This window comes from Polistes canadensis, unplaced genomic scaffold (assembly GCF_001313835.1).
Source record: "Polistes canadensis isolate GaletaPanama2010 unplaced genomic scaffold, ASM131383v1 scaffold_34, whole genome shotgun sequence".
NCBI lineage: Eukaryota > Metazoa > Arthropoda > Insecta > Hymenoptera > Vespidae > Polistes > Polistes canadensis.
The window spans coordinates 811349-835926 of NW_014569581.1; the positions used below are offsets into that span (position 1 = coordinate 811349).

Here is a 24578-nt window from a genome sequence, read left to right on the forward strand (position 1 = left end):
TGTTGTGTCGCAAGTACCACGTGTCCAACATTATGACTAATAGCGCGAATTGAAAACTTCTTATACAAAGACGATAGCATCTTTCTCTCTCTCATATACACGTGTGCACACACACACACACATAGACACACACAAATATATGCATTCATGCTTTTGCCCTATTCAACTGGAACATGTATAGCCGACCTGTATTTCAAAAGTAACGAGGTTATAAAGTAAAAGAAAATAAAAAGAAAAAAAAGAAAAAAGATGAGAATGATGTGAGAAAAGAGATAACAGAATAGTTCATTTCCGGGTTCCTCGTAATACGAGTTTACGCAATCGACTGAGGAAAAGGAGAAAAAAGAGATGGTCCTTTATGTAATAACGCTACTCGAGCCAAGATTAGCGGTATTCTTTTGTAGATACATATTAAATATATACATATATATACATTCCGTACGTTACTTTTGGCACAAACGGAATAAAATCCACATGTTCTGGCACATTTAATATTCGCTTTGGTGCAAGGACCCTTCGTTCCATTGTGCTTTACTTACTTTAAATCCACCATATACTAATTTGAAATTTTTTTGTCCTACATCAGTAGTAATATTAACAATATAAATAAATATGCATCCAAAAGAAAAAATACCATATCATTAAAAACAAAAACTCGATTAACAATAAAATTTACAAAGTCGGAAAATAGGATTTTAGGGATGAAAGAGAAATGTTGAGAAAATATTTGGACTTTGTCGGTAGGAATTTGGTCGCCAGGAAGCGAACCGCCGGCACCACCAAAAGAACCGAGTCCGGATCGTATAAAGGATTCGCAAAAAGATGGTGGAATACCGCCAGTCTGGACGCCATCCAGCGCAGGAACGAGTCCTGTGCCAGAGAGGAAAGAATTTCGTCCGGTACAATTCGAAAGTCCAATTTTAAGTAGAAAGAAAAAGTCAGAAGAGGTATGCTGCTTTCGAACTTCTTTTTTTTCTTTTTTCTTTTCTATACAAATCGGTTAAGATTATGAATACGAATTGTCGAAATTATATTTTCAAAAATAAAAATAGAAAAGAAAAAAGGCAAGGTTATTCCTTTTCGTGGATAAATAAACAAAAAGAAAGAAAGAAAAAACAAAATCAATAAAGAATATTTGGAAATTGCTTGAATAAATTGTAAAGTTCAAAGTTTTTAATCAATATTCCGTTTTTGCAGGCCGAAGAGGAAGCTTCTCCACCTCCTTGGAAAAGCGAGGAAGAAAAGAAAGAGATCACAACCGCCGAGAGCAGCTTTTCACAAAGTAGCATATCCACCACGTCGCGCATTGTTAACTCTCATTCCGCTCCGTCTCAAGGCTTGAACACGCTAGCTTCTACACCAAGATTACCTAGAGCACAAAATCCAACGATCACGCTTCTACAAAAAGCTCGAGGTTTGAAAACAGATACATGTATATATAGTCTAATTACGGTATAACGCGATATAATACGTCACAAAGTCAAATCTTGAACGCTTTCTAAAAATTTGAACGTTTAAAATTCAATGAAACGTTCAAATCGATTATTCAAAAATCATCAAGTATTGATTTTGTAACTTTAGAGGGACAATTGCCAAAGGGTGCAGCGTATATCGAAGAAAGTGAACCTCCTAGGGCTGGTCATAACGATGAGAAACCTTTGATTAGTCCAGGAGAAATAAGTAAGTTTTAATAATGAACAAATTTTGTCAATAATTTCATTCAATGTCATTTTTCATGATAATTTCGCATGATATTTACTGTTCATTGATTTTCTTTTCTCTCCCAAAATTTTGTCGAAATTTCCAAATATTTGTGTCACCACTATCGTACGTATTTATAAACCATATTTACTTACTTGACCACTTGATGATCGATTTGATTTGACAACGGGGATTATAGGGAAATAATACGATAGGTTCATGTCATTCGTCATCGTTTCCTTCGTCGTCATATTTTCTCGTGTCCTATTATCGCGCGCGTTTATCACGATCGTTTATTGCTTGTGAAATCAATAAATGTTCCGTTAGTCTACACCGTGAAGAAAGAGTACGAAAGTGAGCCGGAATCGGAGAACGAACCACCGAAAAAAATGGCCGATTTGGGTCCTAGAAAGTTCGAAGGTATCGGGCCTACTACTAAAGAGGGTATTCCTCTCGTTCTAAGATCGGTAAGTTTGACAAAATTTATATTCAATGTTCGTGTGATGCAATGTGATCAATATTAAATGGATATCAACGCAATAATAATAATAGGGTGCTTTTAATATGATATTAATTAATACATATATGTATATATTATAAATACTAGTTAATATCCAAAATAATTACGATACAGGTACGTGTTGGATAAATAAATCTTGTTCAATGTTATTTATTTTATATATACATAAACTTGTTGTTAAAGTTTTCTAGTTAGCTTAATATTAATTACGGAGTAAATCGATTTTTAGGAAGTCAAGGAGAACAATCAGACCAAGTGGTACAAGAAAATGTACGATTCACTTCATCGTGCTGAGAAAGACGGTAGGCAATTGTTTATCGTTTAATTAAACGTTATTCGATTGAGAGAATCATAACGGAATTGTTAATATATTCAAATAAAGAAATCTTCTCGATAGATTACCATTTCTTTTCTTTTTTTTTTCAGAGGACTACGTAACCATTCGTTATAAATCCAGAAGAGGTGAATATCTTCCTCCTCAGAAAACCATTTAATAAAACACGAATTATTCATATTAATACGTTTATTAATCGTAATCGTTAACATAATATAATAATACACGAGCGTCGCCCCGATGTAAATAGACTTTGCGTGAACGAAAGTATTTACGTCGTTTGTCTGGATGAATGGAATTATTGCGTAACAGAAGACAATAATTATGATAATTATTATTATTATTATTATTATTATTATTATTATTATTATTATTACTACTATTATTATTATTATTATTATTATAGTCTTAACAATCTAATCGCTCGTGCGTGAAAATAACAATAAATAATTTGTGCTAAATGCGTTCGTTACACCATATTATATTGAACTATCTTACCTAACATCCTGGTTCTAACAAGTGTTAATGGCGATAAGCTTTTATAAGTTGTCCTTTATTTCCGATGCGAGTTTAACGAGATGATGCCATAATGTCGTACCTATTTAATTTGCATTATATCCTGCAGGTGCTTTACTAACTCTACGATCTCTATATATATGCATACACACACACACACACACACACACACACACACACACACACACACACACACACACTCATATATATATATTTTTCGATTAAATTACACGACAGAGTAACGACAATGTTCATTTGAGCATATACAATGGTTAAGGATTATTCGTAAGAATGTTGTTCATTTATCAAAGACAAACCAGACGGACGGATCTTCACAGTTTACATACATTTGTTATCATGGTGATGGAAATGAAAATAATAAAAGTGATTATTAAACACTTTGAGTGCCGTGTTTTTTAGAAAAGGGAATTCGCGTTATTAAAAAAACAAAATTATTACGATTTATTATCGTATTGAAAATAATAACCTTTTAAACGTAGCTACAGTTTTTGTGAAAGACAATTAGAAAAATATTGATTATATTTTCAATTATATATATATCTTGATCATCTTTTCTTTAACAAGGCCAAAACATATACTTGACACTCGAAGTGTTACAAAAAGAAAAAAGGGAAAAAAATGAATGTTAACAAAATTTCAAATATTTTTGTCTAACATTAGAATTGATTTTTTTTGTTGCTCCAGGAGGAAGGTATGGGTCTGGTATTAGCAGCTCGGGATATTTGAGCGAACCCGAACCACGTGGTTACACCGATCGATCAGCTACTTTTGATAGCCGTCGTCGGCTTAAAGGCAAAGAAAATGATTTTTCTACTTCGACTATGCCTAGAAAGTGAGTAGTATTTCCTTTCTTTTCTTTACTTTAGCGAACGAAACACGTATCTCCTTCCATTCCAGGAACAACCATCATCGCAATGATTATTTTTTAATAGCAATTGCACGCGTTGCGTTTGTATTTTTTCGGTGTTTTTTCTTTTCTTTTCTTTTTTTTCTTTTTTTTTTTTAGAAATGGAGCATTGAAATATTCTTCGGACGTTTACAAGAATCAGCCAGGACGGATCGAGGATTACGAACCAGGACGATCATCGATCGCCGATAAGGAGGCAAAAGAAGTATGTAAAAAAGAAAAAAAAAAAAACAAGAAAAAAAAAACAAAAGCATATTTCTTTTACACTTATAATATCGTTAATCAATTTATATTGAATTTTCCAATGCGTGAGAAAATTCTAATGGCGCACGAAAAATTAATCAAATCGGTTTGACGGTTTACAAACAAAAAAGAGGGTCCCCCCCCCCGGCCTCTGTGTTAGGATAATTAAATAATATTTCGTTTTAAATATAATTAGTTGTCACGAATGATTTGACGAAAACAAATGTTTGCCTTCGTTAAATATTACACGTTCTAACTTACGATCAAATGGGTACGTACTACTACTACTACTACTACGAAAAATCGAAAAAATATAAAACAGTATGAAAAATATTCACCCGATAGAAAAATGATATTGCTGGAACATGATCGTTTCAAATGGCTTTGCTTCTAGCCAACTTCTGTCACGCGGACGACGAGGAAGGTAACGATTAAAAATGTGGAACGAGTACCTATACAAGATGCTCATTTCATAAATTTACAATATTTCATATTATTGAGAGCTTTTCTTTTTAGCGTTGATTCGTCTAACTGTGCGAACTTGATTTTTATTTGTTCTCTATCTTTCTCTCTCTCTCTTTTTTTCTCTCTCTCTATTCTTTCTCTCTTTCTTGTTTTATTTATCAAGGCAAAGAACATTGCGTTTATTTGATTAATATGTGGTACAAACAAGATAAGGTACACAAAAGAACATTCACATAACTTTTAAGAAAATTTACTATTACGTATATACCTTTGTGTTTGGTTTAGCTTTGGTAGCGTCGCTTGTAGTAAATCCTATGTTCAGAAACACACTCTCGTCTAGTTTACATCTAAATCTTTGACGATAAAAAAGGTTAGGTAAATTTCGTATATGTGGGATAGACGTGCAATACCGTTTACCTTATACCATTTCAATATCCGAGTTTATCTCACGAGATGCATAGTGCATATTCTATTTCGAGTGTTCCTATGTGATTCTCGATTTGTATTTTACAATTAGATGGAAACTAGAACGATACTTTATACAACATTTCATTATTATAACTTTTATTTATTTAAATGTTATACATAACTCAATAGACTTTAACGCATAGTTTAATGCTGTAATTAATTCTATGTTTCTAGTGGTGGGACGAGGTCATGGACATATTTGACGGGGTACGCCATTTTTATACTTAAGAGAAATTATGTAAGGCCTATCACTTTATAACTTTCCTTTCTATTTTCCTTGGGGTTTTTCTTCTTACTATTTTTTCTTTCTCTATCTCTCTCTCTCTTTCTCTCTCTATTCATTACTTTTCGCATATTGAATACATAACGAGAGTAATAATACCGTTAAGAACTAAGTGTTCCGAAGAAAAGGAAATCTCATATAAAAGAGATTTCAACCTTTTATTGGAGTTGAAGTTATTCCATTATCTCGTCTGTGTTATCTAACTTGAAAGCAAAAACTCTGCTTGCTTTAACGATCGAATCGCAACTGGATTAAAGATATTAAAGTAGTATATTATTTTAGTAGCTTTTTATTTAATTGCAAAAAGAAAAGAAAAAGAAAAGAAAACATATTAATATTAATGACAAAATGAATGCAAAGTGTTTAACAAGAATAATGTAATTAATCGTTAAAAATGCTTTCCAAATTTAACATCATCTTCTTTTCCCGTTAATTCGTAAAAATTCTCACGTTCTCGTGTCTCGTTAGATTCGATTTCAAGTATATTTTATTCATTCTCTCTCTTTCATTTTACAATCAATAAATCTTTTCATCTTCAATACCGACTATCATACACTTCGCACCTGTGGTTTCACTGTGCACAATTTTCCCGTCTATTGTCTTCTCTGTTAGGAAACAAAAAAAAAACAATAATCTGATTCGAATATGGATCTTCTCGTGGAAGTCCAATAGATTCCCCTCGTTTTGGATTTAGACACTTATCTCGGATATTTTTATATGAGTACGTAATTCACTATGTATGCATATATACATGTATCACGATTATAATGTTGATACGTGTGTATATTATTTGGTGTTATGTCCGCTCTAAACGTAACCATTTCGCTTTCGGATCGCTTTTTCCTGATCCTTACGATAAATACCATTCTACTTACCACCACTACCATTACCAAAACCACTACTACCACCACCATTACCAACACCACTGTCAATACCATCCACCATGACTGTTAATCGCGACGATCGGACAGTGGCTGGACGAAAACGGATGTCTTCAGGAGAATTATCCAAAGGGTCAAGTTGGTGCTTGCGGACGTCCGAGTCAACAACGTGTATTGAGCCTTTCCTACAGACCGGAACCTAGTCAGAACGTAAGAGAACCTTGGCTATGTGGCTCGAAAAGTCAGCTCGAGATCGGCCCGAGGACCTTATCCTCCTCACGGCCGATCAAGCATGGAGAGTCTGAATCTACTCGGCAGCATGTACTTCTGCGTCAGCAACAGCAACAGCAACAACAACAGCAGCAACAGCAACATCGTTCGAAGATCGTTCTTGATCGTACCGGCAAATCGATGAAACAATTCGACGAGAAGGAGACAACAACGATCAGTGTTCGGCCGATCGAGGATCGTATAATCCGACCTTTGGAAAGAAGCAACGATTGTTGTTGGCATGCAGCTACTGGCAGCATGTTGGATGGAAGATCGAAGAGCTTCGTATTACCGGACCGTTGTCCTCGGCGATCTTCTTCACCTCAGAACGTAGATCGTTTCAGCTTTCTCCGAACGATCGTTCCCATTGGCACTCGCACTAATCATCATCATCATCATCACCTTCATCATCATCAACAACAACAACAACAACAACAGCAACAACAACAGCAACAACTACAACAGCAGCAGCAACAGCAGCAGCACTATTACCATCATCATCATCATCATCACCAGCATCATCAACTATTGAATAATAATAATAACAGTAACAACAATAACAACAGCGATCGAGAGCTAGACGAAAACGATGACAACAACGATGACCGTCATCACCGTTATCACAACCATCATCTCCACCATCATCATTATCACCAACGCGTACCACCGCCTTCTTCTTCATCTTCTACTGCTTCTTCTTCTACTACTTCTACTACTGGCACTGCCATCGCTACTACTGCAAGCACTACCACTACTGCTGACGTTGTTACTACTACTATTACTACCACTACTACTTCTACTACTACTACTACTTCTTCTTCTGCTACTGCTACTACTACTACTACTACTTCTATTTCCAGCACCGATCATCTCACGCTACCATCACCATCACCAACGACACCTTCTTCCGTTAACGTCGCCAACGTTCTGGGCGCATCTTCTGCGCCGGCTTCACGGGTTAGAGGCTTTAACGTCATTGACAAGTAGACTTGCACGATGACGTTTCTACTTTTGTCTCTATATTTCTCTTCTTTCTTTCTTTCTTTCTTACTTTTCTATCTCTCTTCGTGTTTACTCGTAGATGGATGCATACTTTCATGGTTAAAAAGTCATTACTGGAAGTTTACTATCAAGGTCATTGCATTATGTATGAGCCGATAAACTATTGGATAAGGACGGTAATTTCTATTTTCATGTCTTTCATTTCTCATGCGAGCCAAAGAAAAATAAGTAGAAATTGATGTTAGATATATATATATTTATTCATAGTGGTCTTTTCTTTCATATATTAAAACAATGTGGTCAAAAACTCACACGAGTTAAGCTCTATATAAAATCATTTCTAATAAATTATATTTCATTTGTATTCGTATACAATTGTTGCCATTTCTTTTTTTTTTTTTTTTTAACCATATATGTCTGAACTTTAATTTTTCTTCACAATAAATCTTTTACGTAAATTTTTACGATCAATAATAATTCATACAACGATAAAATTCAATGAAATCTTAAGGACAGTTTATTAAGTTTTCTCGTTAAAAATAGAATAAATTTGATCGATATTAACATTCGTCGAAATTTTTGCGTTATCGTTGTCTCTATTTCAACCCTCCCTCTACTTTCTTTATGCGTTTCCTTTCAAACGTTAGCGCTAGTTCGTTCGCTTTTATTCCTTATTCGTATCTTCCGAGCTATGCTTTTATATGCGATATAGAATGAATGTGGTAGCATGTTTCCACGATCAAATTTATGAGAGAAACTATTCGGAAAAGGTATTCACCGATTCGAGGAAATACGTATTTGATATTTTCTACGGTAGTATGTAAATAATATATATATACAGTAGCATAATACCATAATGTATTCGTGATTTTCTATTTATGTATGTAATCGATTTACAATATTGCTACGTGCTGCCTTGTGTGATACTAAATGTTTAATGTCTGCGCATTAATATACCGCATAATAATATATTACATATATCGACGTAATACATGAATGTGTATGCATTATATCATTAATCATAAGCGTGTATACGTAATTTTTACTTTTCATATGTCGGAAGCATTATTTCGATATATACGAGGCATGTTTATTATAACAAGCTGCATATGTTTCCAAATGAAAATTAAAAAATAAAAAAAAAACAAAACGTATGGAATCAATTAGATTGATATTAATCCTTTTTTTGATTTCAGCAGTTCGATCAACGTAATGCTCAAGCAGGAAAACCTTACATGTCTCAGTAAGTATATTTTTAACAAAACAAAGAAAATAATGAAAATTATTATCAGGGGTATCAAAAAATGTGTGTGTATACATTTTCATGAAATAAAATAAGTATATTTAATCAATGATATTATATATTATATATAATTATCATCGTCATTTTCATAATTAATTCATTTGATATTACAATTAATTCATAATTTAAATTAACAATTCACATATTATATTGTAATAATGTAAAATGGAAATTAGGTACATTTTCTGATACTCTTAATATGTCAAACTTGTATAAGAATATTTTCATTCTGTTGTTGTTTTAAAGTGCTTTTAAGGAATCAGGATACGAAAGCGATTCGACGTTGGTATTTCGACGACGAGAGGACATCAGTCCACTAAGTCTCTTGGAACAAAGATTGGCTTACAAAAGCGTGCAAAGTGGCGGTGACGTGCCTCTACATGGTCTTCGTAAACCAGCCCCAGAACGACCAAAGGGTGAGTCACCATAGGAAAAGATTTAATTCGCTGACTATGATTTTCTGTTTGTTATATTTTAGATTAATTTGATGTGTATTTGAAACACGAAGCCTATCTTTTTCTGTGTAATCAGGCATGCTGGCATACGTTTTGTACTATTACTATTACTACTATTACTACTACTATTATTACAACAGCTATTATCGACTCATGCATTATATTTTTATTTTGTCTTGCTATCGCTGAGCTAATGTCGCTAAATATTTTCAATCGTTTATTCACATTAATGCATGTTCATCGTAGCTGAACATTTCAAATCCGAAAAAACTATCTCTATCCAATTATATTGGGATTCATTTTTAGATATATAATAAAAAGATAAGAATATAGGTGATCCTTTATCGTTATCGTATCATATCAAAATTTTGATAGTTATTCTGAAGCATAATAAAAGTTGGAAACGTATATTATTTATCATTTCAAAAACAATTTCTAGTCAAAGTTATCAGCATGGTTTATATTCCTCCAGCATGTCGCTAGAAATTATTATTCAGCTTGGTTATGCATACTTTTATCTCGTTATATTTTTTTCTTTTGTTTGTTTCTCATTCTTTATAATACACTCTAAATAAAAAAAAAAAAATAAAAAGTAAAAAAGAATATATAGACACGCAGCACTGCTAATGTACACAAATTTATTTATCGATATTGGTGTGTTACACACTCTTAAATCTTATTTAATTTTATTTTCCTTATCTATATCTATCTAAATCTATTTCTCTCTTTCTCTCTCTCTCTCTCTATTTTGTTTTCTTAATTATTATAACGCACATATAAGGAAGTATTTAAAAGGAGAAGAGGATTTTCGATTTTCACGTTTTGGCACGCTAAACGATGTCGAACAAAAAAAAAAAGAAAAAAAAAATATCGTCATCGCTCTCAAGCTTGCATACAAATGAGAGGAACTTTTTTTCACAAACTTCTGGTGAACGGTAATATGGCTTTTGGAAAATATAAACGGGGGAAAAAGTAATGAAAAGAAAAAAGAAAACAAAAAAGATCGAAACTTTGTCCACAGACGATTCGGAGATCGAATATTTCCCGATTTCGCCGACCTTGACAAGGATTCGTATTCATCGTAAGAATCGCACGACATCATCGGGAATAAACGGATCTTCCTCGTCGATATTATTTTCCGAATGCAAACGATCGGCACCTTCGTTGGCGTCGACGATCATTCATAATCCGATCATGAAAACAGGAACTGCCAAATCAAGTGGTTACCGATCGAGTTGTTCCTCTTCTATTAAAAACATCGATAATCAATCTGGATCAAGAACGAATTATTCACGATTAACGAGTACTTTTTCTAGACCACCTTCTCCGCCTAGAAGAAAATCATCGAAGAACAACGAGACGTTGAAAAATTATTACAAAAACGTTACTACAATCGAGGATCATCGTCATCATAATTATCAATCTTCTAATACAAGACATTTACAGTGTTTCAATCCGGAAAGAGTTTCGGATATTCGTATTTTGAGAGAAAGATTGTGCAGTAATCTGGAGAAACATAGAAAATCGCGAGAACGTCAAAGTTCGAAAATCGGAAGAAGTGGTGGTCATCCGTCGAGTCCGATCACCAATAAAGGAAGAGGCAAAATTTCTCAAAGTTCTGTAACGAATTTTGATAGAAGTATTCGTACCAATTTACCGCGTAGCCTTTCGGAAAGTAACGCCACGAGAAAGGAGGGTACATTTTCATCGGATAAAGTAAAAAATCGATTATCGATATCTTCGAGTCCGTTGTCGGTTACCAACGGAAAATCACTTTCGGTTAAATCCGAATTGTCGAAAAGAAAACAAGAATCTATCGATTCGAAAGAAATAATATCATCCCGCGTAGAAGAAGAATCATCGTCGCAAGTTTTTAAAAAGGATAATCCGAGAGGAGGTCGTCTTACAAAAAAGGAACAGGAAGAATCTTGCAAGAGATTAAGCAGATCCTACGCTGACATTTCATCGTCTTTTACGGAAAGTAAGAAAAATTTGTCCAAGGAAAAAGATATCAAAGGTAAAATTATTCCTACGGAAAGATTTTTAACGAGTTCCGCGACTTTGTATTCTTCTCGTACGATAACGGATAAAGAAAAAGGTATTATAGATAATAAAGCTTTGAAGGTTGTACTAGCGATATCGTCGAAGGGCCAAGAAACTTGTCGAAAAATCGAATCGCAATCGTCGAAACATTCGACGTCGAAAATTGATTCGAAGAATTCTTCGTCGAGTCGCAAATCAACGACGATCCCCGTTCAAATTTCAAAATCAAAGTCAAAGGCTACGAAGCAATCGGATCGTTCGTCTAAACAAAATATTCCAATAACTATCGTTTCTACGCCGTCTACGGGAATCATTGAGAGTAATGATAAGAAGAAAAGATCCAAAGAGAAAGCACGAGTGATCGTTAAGAGACCCGACAATAGTAAAGGAGAAACTGCACGAACGATTACGGATAAAGATATTTCAAAATTCGATACGAAAAAGAAATTACGAAAGGATAAAGTCAAAATTAACGGTGACGGTACGATTAACAAAAGGATGGATAAGAAAGGTAAAAAAATTGTCGACAAATTGAACGACAAATCTAAAACGATCAAACGAATAGACGTTGATAATTCGAGTGTACGTAGTTTAACTATGACCGAGATTAAGAAACAACATCGGGACAGTGGTGAAACATTTTTCCAACATTTGTTTTTGAGAAATGTATTATCATCTCCGACGGTGTTATCGCAGCAACCTTCTGAAATCGATAAGAAAAGATCCTTCGTTTACGAGCGTAGGAAAATGCTCGAGAGTAACGAAAGAAGAAGGACAAGCAAGTCCGAGCCATCTTTGAAATCATTGAGCGTATATTTGTCACAAAAGAGGCCTGTTTCCAACTCGAGATTTAAGAATTTCGATCGGGAAAGTTTATCATCGAGAAGTACGAGTCCCTGTGGCGTAAGTTGGCCAGGTCGGTCTATCTTTCAAAAAATCACTAAATTCGATAGTCTTTTACGGGTCGACGATGAATTTGGCTCATCGACGATGTTATCGCGTGGTCGAAGTCCAGATTTTATGAGGGACGGTATCGTCGTCATCAAAGAGAGAAGAAGCTCGAGCGAGCCACCGTTAAAAACGGTGCATATCGAAAAATCAAAAGACGAAACGACAACGTCACGAACATCGTCACCTTCGCCGATCAGACCGCCAACACCGCAACGTCGTAGTTTGATCTTGAAAGATAATCGAGATGGTTCGATGAACAAAAAATTTCGTGCAAGAAGCGCAGGGGAAGCCGAAGATTCGCGAACAAAATTATCTTCTTTAGGATCGAATACTTCGATCGCTAAAAGTATTAGTTCGTTGTGTCCGTCAACGATAGATCGCGAAGATTATCAACAATACGTTCTCGAATTATTGCATTACAAGAGAACTAGATGCGACAAGTACAAAGCTTTGTACGATTTTTATTCCAGTTTGGAAAGAATGGGCCAACTTGAAAGAAGAACGACGACTTCTTCGTCATCGGGAGATCTCAGGCCTAGAATGAAAAACGAAGAGATCATAGATTACGACAGATGGAAAGAAATAAGATCGAAGGAAAAAGCGGAATGCGAGCTTAGTTCGCTTTACGGTAAATTGAAAGCCGTCCAAAAGGACAAAGATTTTGTATTCAGTACCAAAGATTTAGAGAAATTTAAATGGCGCGGCGACTGTGGTCTTAGATGCAAGGAACGTTCGGTCGAAAATATTTTGAAATATTTTGAAAAATTAGAAAACGAGCAAACCGAATTGGTCTCGTCGAAAAAACGAGAAATAGCTTCGAGAAAGGACGTCTACAAACCTTTATGGCGTGGTAGTTCGGTGGTCAACGTAGCTAACACTATGGAAAAAAAGGCAAATGAAAAACGTGACTTTGAGAAAATATCATCGGAACGTCATCGAACGTCATGGCAAAAGGATCTTGGTTGTAGTAAAAAATTTTGGAGCAGTTTAACGATAGAACAAGTAAACGCTTTGAAGAATCAATTGAACGATATCTACGGTAGCGAAGAAACAAAGTCACGAATGTCTAGACGCGATCGAGCAAATATCGTGGAATTATCTCAGGAACATTTTTCTAAGAAGAAAGATGACGACAAATGTGAGATGATATCGTCAAAGTACGAGATCGTTGTTGACGATTTTCAAGAGGATGATGGTAAAGGTTTACACGTTCGATGTCATTCTATGATAACTCCTGACGAATCTACGAGTACTTTGAAATATTCCGGTACGGAAAGTTCGAGCTTGAAAAGGAGAGGCTCGATAGGTCGAGGAAAAAGTACCGATAGGTCGGAATTCAATAATTTCGTATTTCGTGATTCACTTATGACGGAATTGGAAAAGAAGAGATTGTCTTTGACGCTTGGAAAGGAAGTTCTGGATAAAGTAACTCGTAGAAGATCGTCCTCGGCACCCATAGCACCTAGGGAAACTCGTGGTGCTATAGCAGCGGCCATGGCAAACACGAAAACTATTTCGAATATGATGAACGTCAGTAGTACGCCAAATTTATCTTCGGCGCCGAGTGTTACAAACACTTCGCCTAGAACGTGTTACTCCTTGGAAGTGTCTTACGAGGATAATTCGAAAAAGGAAAAGAACGATTTTCTATTGGTTCTAGCACCGAACGAAGAAGATATTACGAAGGAAAAGGAAAAAATAGAAAATGTTTTTGAAGAATGGTCGAGAAAGACGGTGTCACCGCCGCCGCCGCTGCCGCCGCCGCTGCCACCCCCAGTATCGTCGTCTATCGTTCAAATTGATAATAATAATATACCTAAGTGTAAAATATTATCAACAACATCGGGAAGCGAAATGGATAGCACGAGTTCGGACACATCGGTAAAAACGGTTGTCAAACGAAATATCATTCAGATGGAAGACGTACCCAAAAAGATCGAATTTTTCGAAAAGATCGATGCGAAACAACAGGAATCGAAGAATACGGATAAATCGAAGATTTCAAGATTATCCTCGTCTCAGAGTTTCGCTGATTTAAAGGAATTGTTCGGCGAATCGGAAATAGTTCGATATTCGAGTAACATACCACTGTACAGTACGAAATCAACATCCTCGGATAGAACGTTTGAAGAAAGATCAGAAGATTTGCAAGAATTCGGTGACTTTGATAAAAATGAATTTTGTATTGGATCCATTACGCCCGATGAATTCGGTGATTTCGAAATAAAAAAAGAAGATCGAAGTCAAGTGGGGGAAAAAACGGAAGATGTAGTAAAAGATAGGAAGGAGAATGTTACGAAGGTTGTATCGAAGAAACAGGAAGGAAAAAAGGTGTCATTGTCGAAAGAATCGATCGATCAGGATAATACAGCTTTGTGTTCGACAGAGAGGAAGAAACGAGGCAAGACCGGTGGACTTCCTGCGGAAGTAGACACGCGACAGTCGGTTCAACGTTGTTTATGGGAGCGTGAACGCGATTCGAGACCAGAAAGCATCAGTCCATGTCGAGGTACGACGCGTTCTAACTCATCGTCGTGCAGTGTCGAGAGTATATTCCAACGTGGCTCATCGCCCGATCCGGAAAGATATTGGCGTGCTTATTTGAAATTGGTTAAAAACGGTACCGTGAGAAAATTGTGTGACAGATTCGAGACCAGTTGGGAGGATTTAAATTCGTCTAAAAAATACGTGACCAATAGTCGTCCGAAAAGATTTCAAAGCGATCCGGAATTGGCCAGGAACGTTTTGAAAAAGATCGATCAGAGTAAAACGACCTTGAAACCGCAAGAATATTCGGATGTCAGTTGGTTGCGCAAAAAATACGAATCTAGGAGAGGGAGGACGAGACGTAGGGGGGAATCACCACCGATACCACGGGTACCATTGAGATTGGATACTTTATCGATGCCGCATATCGACGTTATTAGTAAAATGGCAGAGCTTAAGGATTCTTCCGTTAGTTCGAATAAAGTAACCAATTCCGTGGCGAGGAAAGCTGAAACCAAAGAACTGGCTGCTAGAAGACCGGTCGAGAAGATCATAAAAAAGTTCGAGGATCCAGAAAGGAAAGGGAAAACATCGATTCTGGGAGAAATGTTCACGTCCGCCCCCGACGTTCGCGAATTGAGGGACATCACGCCTTATCTTGCCGGCAGATGGGTGGCTCATAGGTAGCGATGGTACTTGAAATCCGGCTCCCGTCAATTATCAATTAGATGATATTATCGATTTACCTTAAGGACTTACATCAATTTTCATTTTATAATTTATTTAACATTAATGACATATTGATATATGAGTCGTTCGGGAATCAAAACGATTAAATCCACTTGTAGAATTTGATATAATTTTACTATCCAGTCACAACAATTGATCGATACTTCATTTTATATTATTAATCACATTCGTTATTACGCATCGCGTATATATTATTGGCCGGTTCGTTTCGAATTTCGCATATATGTGACATCGTTGATTGGCCATTTGCAATTTATAGAACGAATCAATTATCTATTTCGTCCGGTGTTACGTATATTTCATATTTGTATAGAATACTTTTTTATGTCCTTGTAATTTATATGTAGATAAATAATTATTTGCAACGCGTACCGTGTAAAACACAACTGCAAATGACCCTATTACGTGGCGGTGGTTTTTCCAATTAGATCGCGGTAGCAAAAATGTTCGAATAAATTTTCTTAATAATTACGTTTAACGCCGCTCGTTGCTATAATTTTTTTTTATAAAAATATTTACTATATAATTATCAATTTTTGTGGAGTTAATCGATTTGTGCAAATGAGTGATTTATTTCCCGATGTCATTCCTTAACGTTTATATCGTCTAATCGATTAATAATAATATTAAAAAAAAAGAGAAATATATTTGTAAAAATGTATCCTATAAGAATATATTTGAAAAGAATTTCTCACATAGGAAAAAATAAGTGAAAGTTCCATCGCTGTTCGCTTGCATTCAGGTATCCAAGTAGAAGAGATAATATGCGTTCATTGTCATCACCGCCCAGCCTTGAAAATCGAAATTCACGTAATAATGATGAAACGATCGCGAGTTCGTCGAAAGATTCGAATGATTCGAAAGATATTATCTTATCGTGCGAGAAAAGAAAATTGGAGGAACGTCGTGAAAATTTGACCAGGAAGATAACACGACCGTCCGCATCGATTTTGAAGCACAAGGACATTTTTGCAAATCAAGAATTCGATCCAAGCAAACATAGACCGAGATTTAGATATCAACCACCACCCCCGCCACCTTCACCGATCGTTAAACGGGAAGCCAAGTTTTGGTTACCACCGTTGCCAACCTACACTGCTCGACCTACCGTCAGTTTCGAAGGTCTGCCGCTTAAATTTATACTTCAAACAACATTAAACTTTTATTAACTTGTCTCGATTTATTATATTATATGTTCTTTGCAATTTTCTAAGTAGACTATATTGACAAATTTTTGTTGTTTCTTTTTTGTTTTTTTGTTTTTTTATTGAATTACACATTTATCAATTTATATTTGTATATTACGAATTAATCTTATTATCGAATAAATCGTAAAAATTAATTTAAAAAAAAAAAAAAAAATTAGTATCAAGTATGAAAATAATTATCGGCACGTATACTGATAAAAATTCGCGCGTTAAATTATTTTCATTAATTTATCAAATATCAATCAAATTATTATTTTTATATTGATATTTCGTTCAAATGGGTACAAAACCGCCAATATCGATAAGTATCAGATAAAAAAAAAAAGCACGTGCTGTGTGAATATCGTAATAATCATTATCGTATTTCCGTGTCTCAGCAGTTCTTTCGTTGTTCGTTGTAGCGTTATTAGGGCTAATTATTATTTTCATTATTTTTTGTGTCTGCTGAACCAATAGAATACTCGAACGCACCTCCGCCACCACCAAAGTCACAGCATTGCAGAGACGAGCGTCAAGGTAATGCCACAACATGCTAATTTATGTGTTTTTTATTTTTATTATTATTATTATTATTACTATTATTTTAAGTAATCCCTTGGCCGATTAATTGAACGATAGTGAGCATCAAAAATTCATCGTAAATTATTAAAAATGCATGTTTCTGGTTTTACAAATGAATATTGACCAAACGAATTTGTAATAATAATTTATTTAATCGGTTAATGATCATCATTGTTCGTTATGAATGAATTATCAAGCATGATTAGCAAGAAAGTTTTTGATAGCATGCGATACTGCATCCTTGGGAAAATCAAGAATCGAACTGTTGGCTGGTTGAGTTCGAGTAATTAACACGAAACTTTCCTAAAATTAACTCGCTCTTTCGACTCGTAATAGAACGTTGTTATAGAATATCTGCTAATAAATTTCTAGTTAAATCTCCGATCATAAATAGTTCTTTGATATTTTTCCATTTTTATGGAAATATAAAAATGAAGTTTTTTTTTTTAACATCGATTCAATTTGAAACGTTTTCCGTTTAATTATTCCAATTAAATACCCAACGAAAATATCCCTAATCGGAGATATTAAAAGGGAAGATAAACCTTACGAAGTAGACCATAGTAGTCGTCGTAGAAGCGATAACAATTTTCAGAGAATCCTACTTTGCCCTTTTGGCTTATTTTCTGTTTAATTTCATTTATGTTAGGAACTTAAGTGAACGTTTCATTAAAACCAGTGAACGTTGTCTCCGGTAGAAATTTCATATTAAATTTAACACGTTATTAGAGATCAGATATACGTAGAAAACTAGAAGAAACATATGCTACGAGGGGGTTTAAATAGATAATATACAACAGCTTTGCGTTCTTGTTACGTTTTCTCGTAGTCATCGTTGGAAATAATATAAAATAAATAATAAATGCGATATTCGTTTCTAGCAAATTCGAACGTTTACGAGTGGATTAGTAGAATGGTCAAAGAATAAAAAAAAAAGGGGAACAAATCTTTATCAAAGATTGGAAAGCAATCTATAAGATAATGATGTTACTTTAATTATACGTATGTGATGATAACCCAAACAAAATCGCATCATTTACAATGAATAGATTTAGAAAAAAGAAACATGAAACTATAAATAACGATCAATTACTCCAGTATACGTCGAGATTATAACAGGTTGTATTTCGTGGCAGTATGTCAGAAAGAAACGGTACATCGTTTGATTAAATTATACGGTACATCATTGACATCGCTACGTGACAATACAAGTCTCGTCGCAATAGTTCGTCTTATGGTTTAATAATGTAAAGAGCCTTCTTATTATGTTACCGTTATGTAATTAGAACAACCGAATACCACTTTAGACGAGTCGAGTTGGAATTGACCTTGACTGCAACGAGCGATAAGCGAAAGAAAGTATCATTGGATACGATCGAGTATGTTGTTGACAAAAAAAAAAAAAAAATTGGTCGAATAAATCGAACGATTAAAAAATTTCATCGTGTATTAATTTGCGTCATCTTATGGTAACAATTCTTTAAACGGTAATAGTATGATATTATAAATGAATTACGATTAAGGGATAATTAAATTATAGAGAACTGGTTTCAAAAAAGGTATCTTTAAGTAAAACAAAAAAAGAAAAGCAAAAAAAATCGTAGAGAAGATAGGAACACTCGTACGTGTTCGATGTAATTGTATTATCTAATCTTGTACGATTATTAAACACCATTGAGTTTATGGTGCAGTTAGTTGTCTACGGTCTATAACAGTACGCGAGCTTAAGTCGGTTTCAAAAAAAAAAAAAAATAAAAAAAAAAAGAAAGAAAAGAAAAGAAATGTTCAACCTTGATAATACGAAAATAGTTGCGGTGTGATTTTACAGAAATAACTACTGGGAATGAATGAACAAAGATATAATATTCCGTTCAGGGTTCTATAATGTTATATTTATTATTTCATAGTTGTAAATAATCTTAACAATATAATATATTCTATTAAATTCAACATTTTTTTCTGTTATTAATTAAAAAGTAACATTATTTAAAATAGATTATATCGTTTGGCGGTGTGGCTTAAGATAGCACAATGTTCATATCATCATCATCATCATCATCATCATCAAAAATACTTCATAGTTATATACATTAGCGATACGCGTATCTGCTTATTTGCCAAACGATAGATTTTTAAAGATTGAAATTAATACGAGCTCGTACGTAAGACGAATGTTCTCTTTTTAACCTGTGCTATTGTTTAACACATAATGATTTCGATGTTTGTTTTTGTTTTCAAGTTAAAGTTAACTTTAACGTTAGTTAGCAAAAACGAACGATTATTATTATTATTATTATTATTATTGTTACGTTTAAACGTTTTAGTTAGTCGGATATTTTTCAAAAGCGATTAATGTTTAGCGGTCGTGTGAATAACGCTTAAACTTGAACGATGTTAGTGGGTGGGTGGGGGCGGGGGTTAGGGAGATGGTGAAGGGGGAAAGGGGGGTGTGAAAACACGATCGTCGGACCGGCAAAAGGATCAGACGTACCGCGCGCGTCTTACACGTAACACAATCTTGCGTCTGCGTAGAATATTTCGAATATGTTTAACTTCGAAATAACATATTGAATCAAATTTTTGTTGAATTCAATTATTTCAATCGTACGCGGTCGTTTTCGTAGTAAGTGTATATTATTCAAATGCGCGAGTGTTCTTTCGAAATAAAAAGAAATATTCAATCGAGCGCGTGTAAAATAAGTGCATAAATGTGCAAATAATTGGAAATTTGTTGCAATACAATTTTTACATGATAGAAAATGTTTTTTTCTGTTTTTTTCTTTTGTTTTGTTGACAATAGTAACAATACGAATATAATAAATATCTTTTTATGATATATTTATGTGAAATATATTTTTGACTGGAAAAAAATAACTTATTGAAAGATAATTTATTTATATTCTTCCAGTTTGTATTTTATCTTTTTTTAATTATTTCAAGTGTATAATCTCACAAATTCGAAGTAAACATGTGTATATATATATTCAAATGTTCGTTGTATAATACTCAAATGCATGCTAAGTAAAAAATAGATAAGTTACTGTAATGAAATTTGACAAAATAGATCGAGCTCATACGAATTGTAATAAATGACGTTCACTTTCGTAACGAAACGGTAAAAATCGTGAAGAATACGTACGCGACATGCGCAGTTAGAGTTTTAAGTGGAAGATAATCGCGCGAGTACGACGACGTACGGCCAATTGATAATCGCACGCTCCGTTCGCGCGTTCTTTTGCAAATGCATTACGTGTTGTGAGACAACTGACACATATTCGCAAATACGGCTATACCTGTACGTGATACGTTTCCGCTCGAATGCTCTTCCAATAAAAGAAATAATGATCATTATAAATTTTTTTGTATAATATAAATATATGTATATTCGATTTCGTAATCGATTCTATTTTTATAAACGAATGTTTACTCGTAATATCATATTGCAATGAAATAGAAAAAGAAATATTCGTTAAATTTCTTTAATTTCAAGTATAATAACACTTACATACAAATTAATTTTTGATTAATACTCACTCAATGATTCACTTTTTTTTTTTATTGTTACTTTCACGAAGAAAATAATATGTTGGTTCGTTTAAACACAATAAGACAATAGTATTCGTCAATTTTTGAAATGAAATATTAATTAAAAACAAAAACATGACACCAAATCAACGTAATAAAGAAAAATCATAAAATACAAAGTTTCACGTATCGTGATGGTCATCATTTATGTTTGATTGCAAAGAGAGAGAGAGAGAGAGAGAGGAAGAATTATTAAAGTGCAAGTAGGCAACTTTCTCGCGAGGGAATATAAACAAAGGGAATAGTGCATCGTTTGGTGTTTCAACGTCAGATCTTTCTCGATAGAAGGAGGCCTGCGAACGTCTCTTCTCTTCTTGATTCAGACAACAACGAACGTCATTGTTGTTTTTCGGCTTGTTCTTCTTGTAAATTGCGGATTTCCACGGGAAACAACGATCGGTGTGAAAGCGCGAAAGTCTTACACAGGAATTAATATTGCATTCTATGCAATATTTCGTTTATTAAACATCGAGAACTATAATAATAGCATCATTTACCGGGCTTTCGTTAATTAAACAAAAATTTTATAATTAAATTAGTAATTATAACGTATAGGGGTAATTGATTTGTTTTCATTTTAATATTCTCTCCTAATATCTATGATAAATATCAATCTTAAATTCGGTCAGAAAATTTGTTGTTCATTTCACGTATCATGACATAAACGTAATTAATTAATTAATTAATTAAGTTAGACTCTGGGTTACGGTAAAAGGTGGAGAACGGTGAAACTTATTTCCGGCAGGTTTTGCTTCGCGCTCTATACTCCTAGTGTCGAAGTTTTGCAAAAGTGAAATTTATCGTTGGCATGAGTTAACATCGTTATTATTATTATTATTATTATTATTATCATTATCATTGATTCGCTTTCAAAGCGTAGTACCCAACTCGGCAAGTGTTACAATTTCACAATACTTTGTTCTAACTATTACGGTGTAATACGAATTGCAACGTTAAGTCAATTTCATTTCTTATTTGTGAATAAAACTTTATTCGTTAAAATTATAATTACGTTGATGGGTATATAAAAAATCATAGACGAGCTTGAGTAAAGATTAAATATCAAAAGTTGTTTCGTAGAAGTAACATATAAGGTTTCGTTTCTTGGTCAATTCACAATTGCCTTTGGTTAGTCTCAAGAGAAACGTTTATGTCATATAAATTCATGGTTTCTCTAAAAGAACTAAATTCACCGCGTATTTAAACAAACCTCCGAGTAATAGACAATTCTGTTTTTCTATAAAGATTTCTTTTTTAATTCGTCTTCGTGCGATTATCTTGAAAAATCGCTGAAGAAGAAATACGAAAAAACGAAAAAAGAAAACGAAGTAAAGATTTAAATCGAATACGAAAACAACTTCCGGATAGATAGATAAACAATCTTTTTAAAAGCGAACTCGAGAAGCGTAAACTTCGATGGAAATATTTGTTTCGCCATAAACAATCTGTAATCCTTGTATTTTATTAATAAAAAAAAAAGAAAATTTATTTTTTTATTATAACGTTATTAATAATTATTAACTTAATTTCACTTCGTCAGTTTAGAACTCTTTGAGTTGAGATAATTCTAATTAGAATAAAATCTATCTATTATAAAAAGAAACATTTGGAGGTATGTAAAAAAAAAAACTGATGACATAAGGGTCAGTGATGAGAAACGAGCTCGATCTATCTCGTCCGATAATTTTGCTTTGTTCGTTTTCTCGGCCTGTTTATTCCGACCATTTGAAGATTATTTTACAAAAGAGTTTAAGAGAGATAAGAACTCATCGGTAGTAGAAATGTTCTCGATTACGATAAATAATAAATTACGATAAATAATCTTTCTTTCTTTTTTTTTCGACAAAGATACCGATTATTTATCTTCTAATTAATTAAAACGTAGAATATAATATTCGATATAATCTTCATAAATATTTTATTGTAGAAACTTCCAAAGAAAAAAAAAGAAACAATCGTAGGTTACATCCAAGAGTGTAATCAAAGTTACAATTGTAAATCGAGAACGAATTTTCAAGGAACAATAAGAAGAAAGTGATGAAATTATTGTAAACGTTATGTTGCCACGCGTAGAGGATCTCGAACGTAGTCCACAATGGACCAGTTTGGCTAGTGACATAAATAATCTCGAAAGGATTTCTTATTCGCGAAATCCGATGTTTTTGATGAGAACCAGACAATATGAGAAACGAACCTGCCACAGGCATTCTATGCCTGAAATACAAAAGGCGAAGTTAATTTCATTGAATACATTGGCCGATGAACAAAGGATCAATCCGAACACAAATGAAGAATTCGTTTATTCGAAATCACATTTGCCATACGAGGGATGGAATTGGAAACCAAAAAGCGAATTCGAGAGAATGTATTTTTACGGTGATTACAACAAAGACGATTATTATGGGCTTTCAAATTTAATTAATTCGAATGAATCGATGAACGTTTCGTATAATGTCGAGGACTTATCAAAACCTAAAATAAATTTACGATCTTACAGAGATCGTATTTATAATATTTCTCGAGAAAACGAAGAATACTCCGGTAGCAGGGAAAGACTTCATGAGATTTTCGAACACAATAGATATCTAAGAAGACAATTTTTTGGAATTACTAATACGGATAATTCGCGTAACGACGGGGATAAGAGCATTCGACGTACTTTGGATTCGGTTGGAAGTTTCAACAAGAATCTTAGAACGGAAATTTTAAGACAACCCGGTAAATTCGGTAGCACTGAAACTTTAACCAGCCAGAGTAATCAATCCTCGGTAAGCAGTATGAACGGCCGGAAATCTCGGACTAAATCAAACAGTCCGGAACTTTTGGAAGAATCGAAAATCCCTCACTTTTCTCGAATGAGAGGAGATAACGCGGTTGAATCTTCTTTCGAATACGATGACAAATTTAATAACGTTCGATTGAAAAAAAATGTCGAATTTGAAAGTAGAAACTTGGCTAATAAAGATGACTCTTTTGAAAAATATTCTCGACGTTCTCTACGACGCAACAATAGAATTGAAAATTCGACGAACGAAGTAACAACAGAAAGCGACGGTCTGAAACTATTAAATCTATTCGAATCGGAAATAGAAAATCGCAAAGAAGTTGGCAATTCGTCGCGCGAATATCAAATTTCTAACGTGGATAGATCGAAGGATGAAAGAATTCGTTGGTCAATGGGTTACAAATTCGATTGGAATCCCGAAGATTTTTGTCAGTCAATGCCAGATCTTTCGAGTCGCGATGAGAAATTATTTAACATAGCACGGATCTCGGTTAACGGTAATAAAATGGATATTCGACAAGATTCGATCAATTTTCCTGCTACTACTACGAGATCCAATTGCGATGATAATAAAAAGTATTATGCATCGTGCGTACAATTGAGCGTTCCGGATGAAAATCGATTGTACAAAAATGTATCGAGAAGAAGGATTCCACCGGCGCCGTTGGATTTACGAAATATCAACGAGAGATACGAAATGATCGAAAACTTCGATAGAAAGTATTTACAAAATTATACGGTTGACGTAGCTTTCCTTCGTGATTACGATCGGCCAATAGAGTGTCAATTGATGACCGTTGCCGAAAATACGAATCAACCAATGAATCATTTCAACAAAA

The 24578-nt window shown here is 34.2% G+C and overlaps 2 protein-coding genes across 15 annotated transcripts in view; both read left to right on the forward strand.

Annotated features, from left to right (window-relative positions):
* Positions 1-24578, forward strand: part of LOC106784378 — a 77217-nt gene that overhangs the window by 47018 nt on the left and 5621 nt on the right. For 6 of the 14 annotated variants that reach the window (XM_014743834.1, XM_014743833.1, XM_014743838.1 and 3 more), the window contains 13 exons: positions 745-947; positions 1198-1414; positions 1582-1680; positions 2029-2168; positions 2451-2523; positions 2648-2683; positions 3777-3924; positions 4099-4204; positions 5350-5382; positions 6430-6549; positions 8808-8854; positions 9161-9330; positions 17265-17324. In XM_014743834.1, coding sequence (XP_014599320.1) covers positions 745-947; positions 1198-1414; positions 1582-1680; positions 2029-2168; positions 2451-2523; positions 2648-2683; positions 3777-3924; positions 4099-4204; positions 5350-5382; positions 6430-6549; positions 8808-8854; positions 9161-9330; positions 17265-17324 — 1452 coding nt within the window. The remainder of the gene's footprint in view (positions 1-744; positions 948-1197; positions 1415-1581; positions 1681-2028; positions 2169-2450; positions 2524-2647; positions 2684-3776; positions 3925-4098; positions 4205-5349; positions 5383-6429; positions 6550-8807; positions 8855-9160; positions 9331-17264; positions 17325-24578) is intronic. The other 8 variants (XM_014743837.1, XM_014743836.1, XM_014743839.1 and 5 more) reach the window with 8 other exon arrangements.
* LOC106784377 lies at positions 9339-17256 on the forward strand. Its single transcript, XM_014743832.1, has 2 exons — positions 9339-15533; positions 16343-17256. Exons 1-2 carry the CDS (start codon positions 10345-10347, stop codon positions 16767-16769), a joined length of 5616 nt encoding a protein of 1871 aa, XP_014599318.1. The 5' UTR covers positions 9339-10344; the 3' UTR covers positions 16770-17256.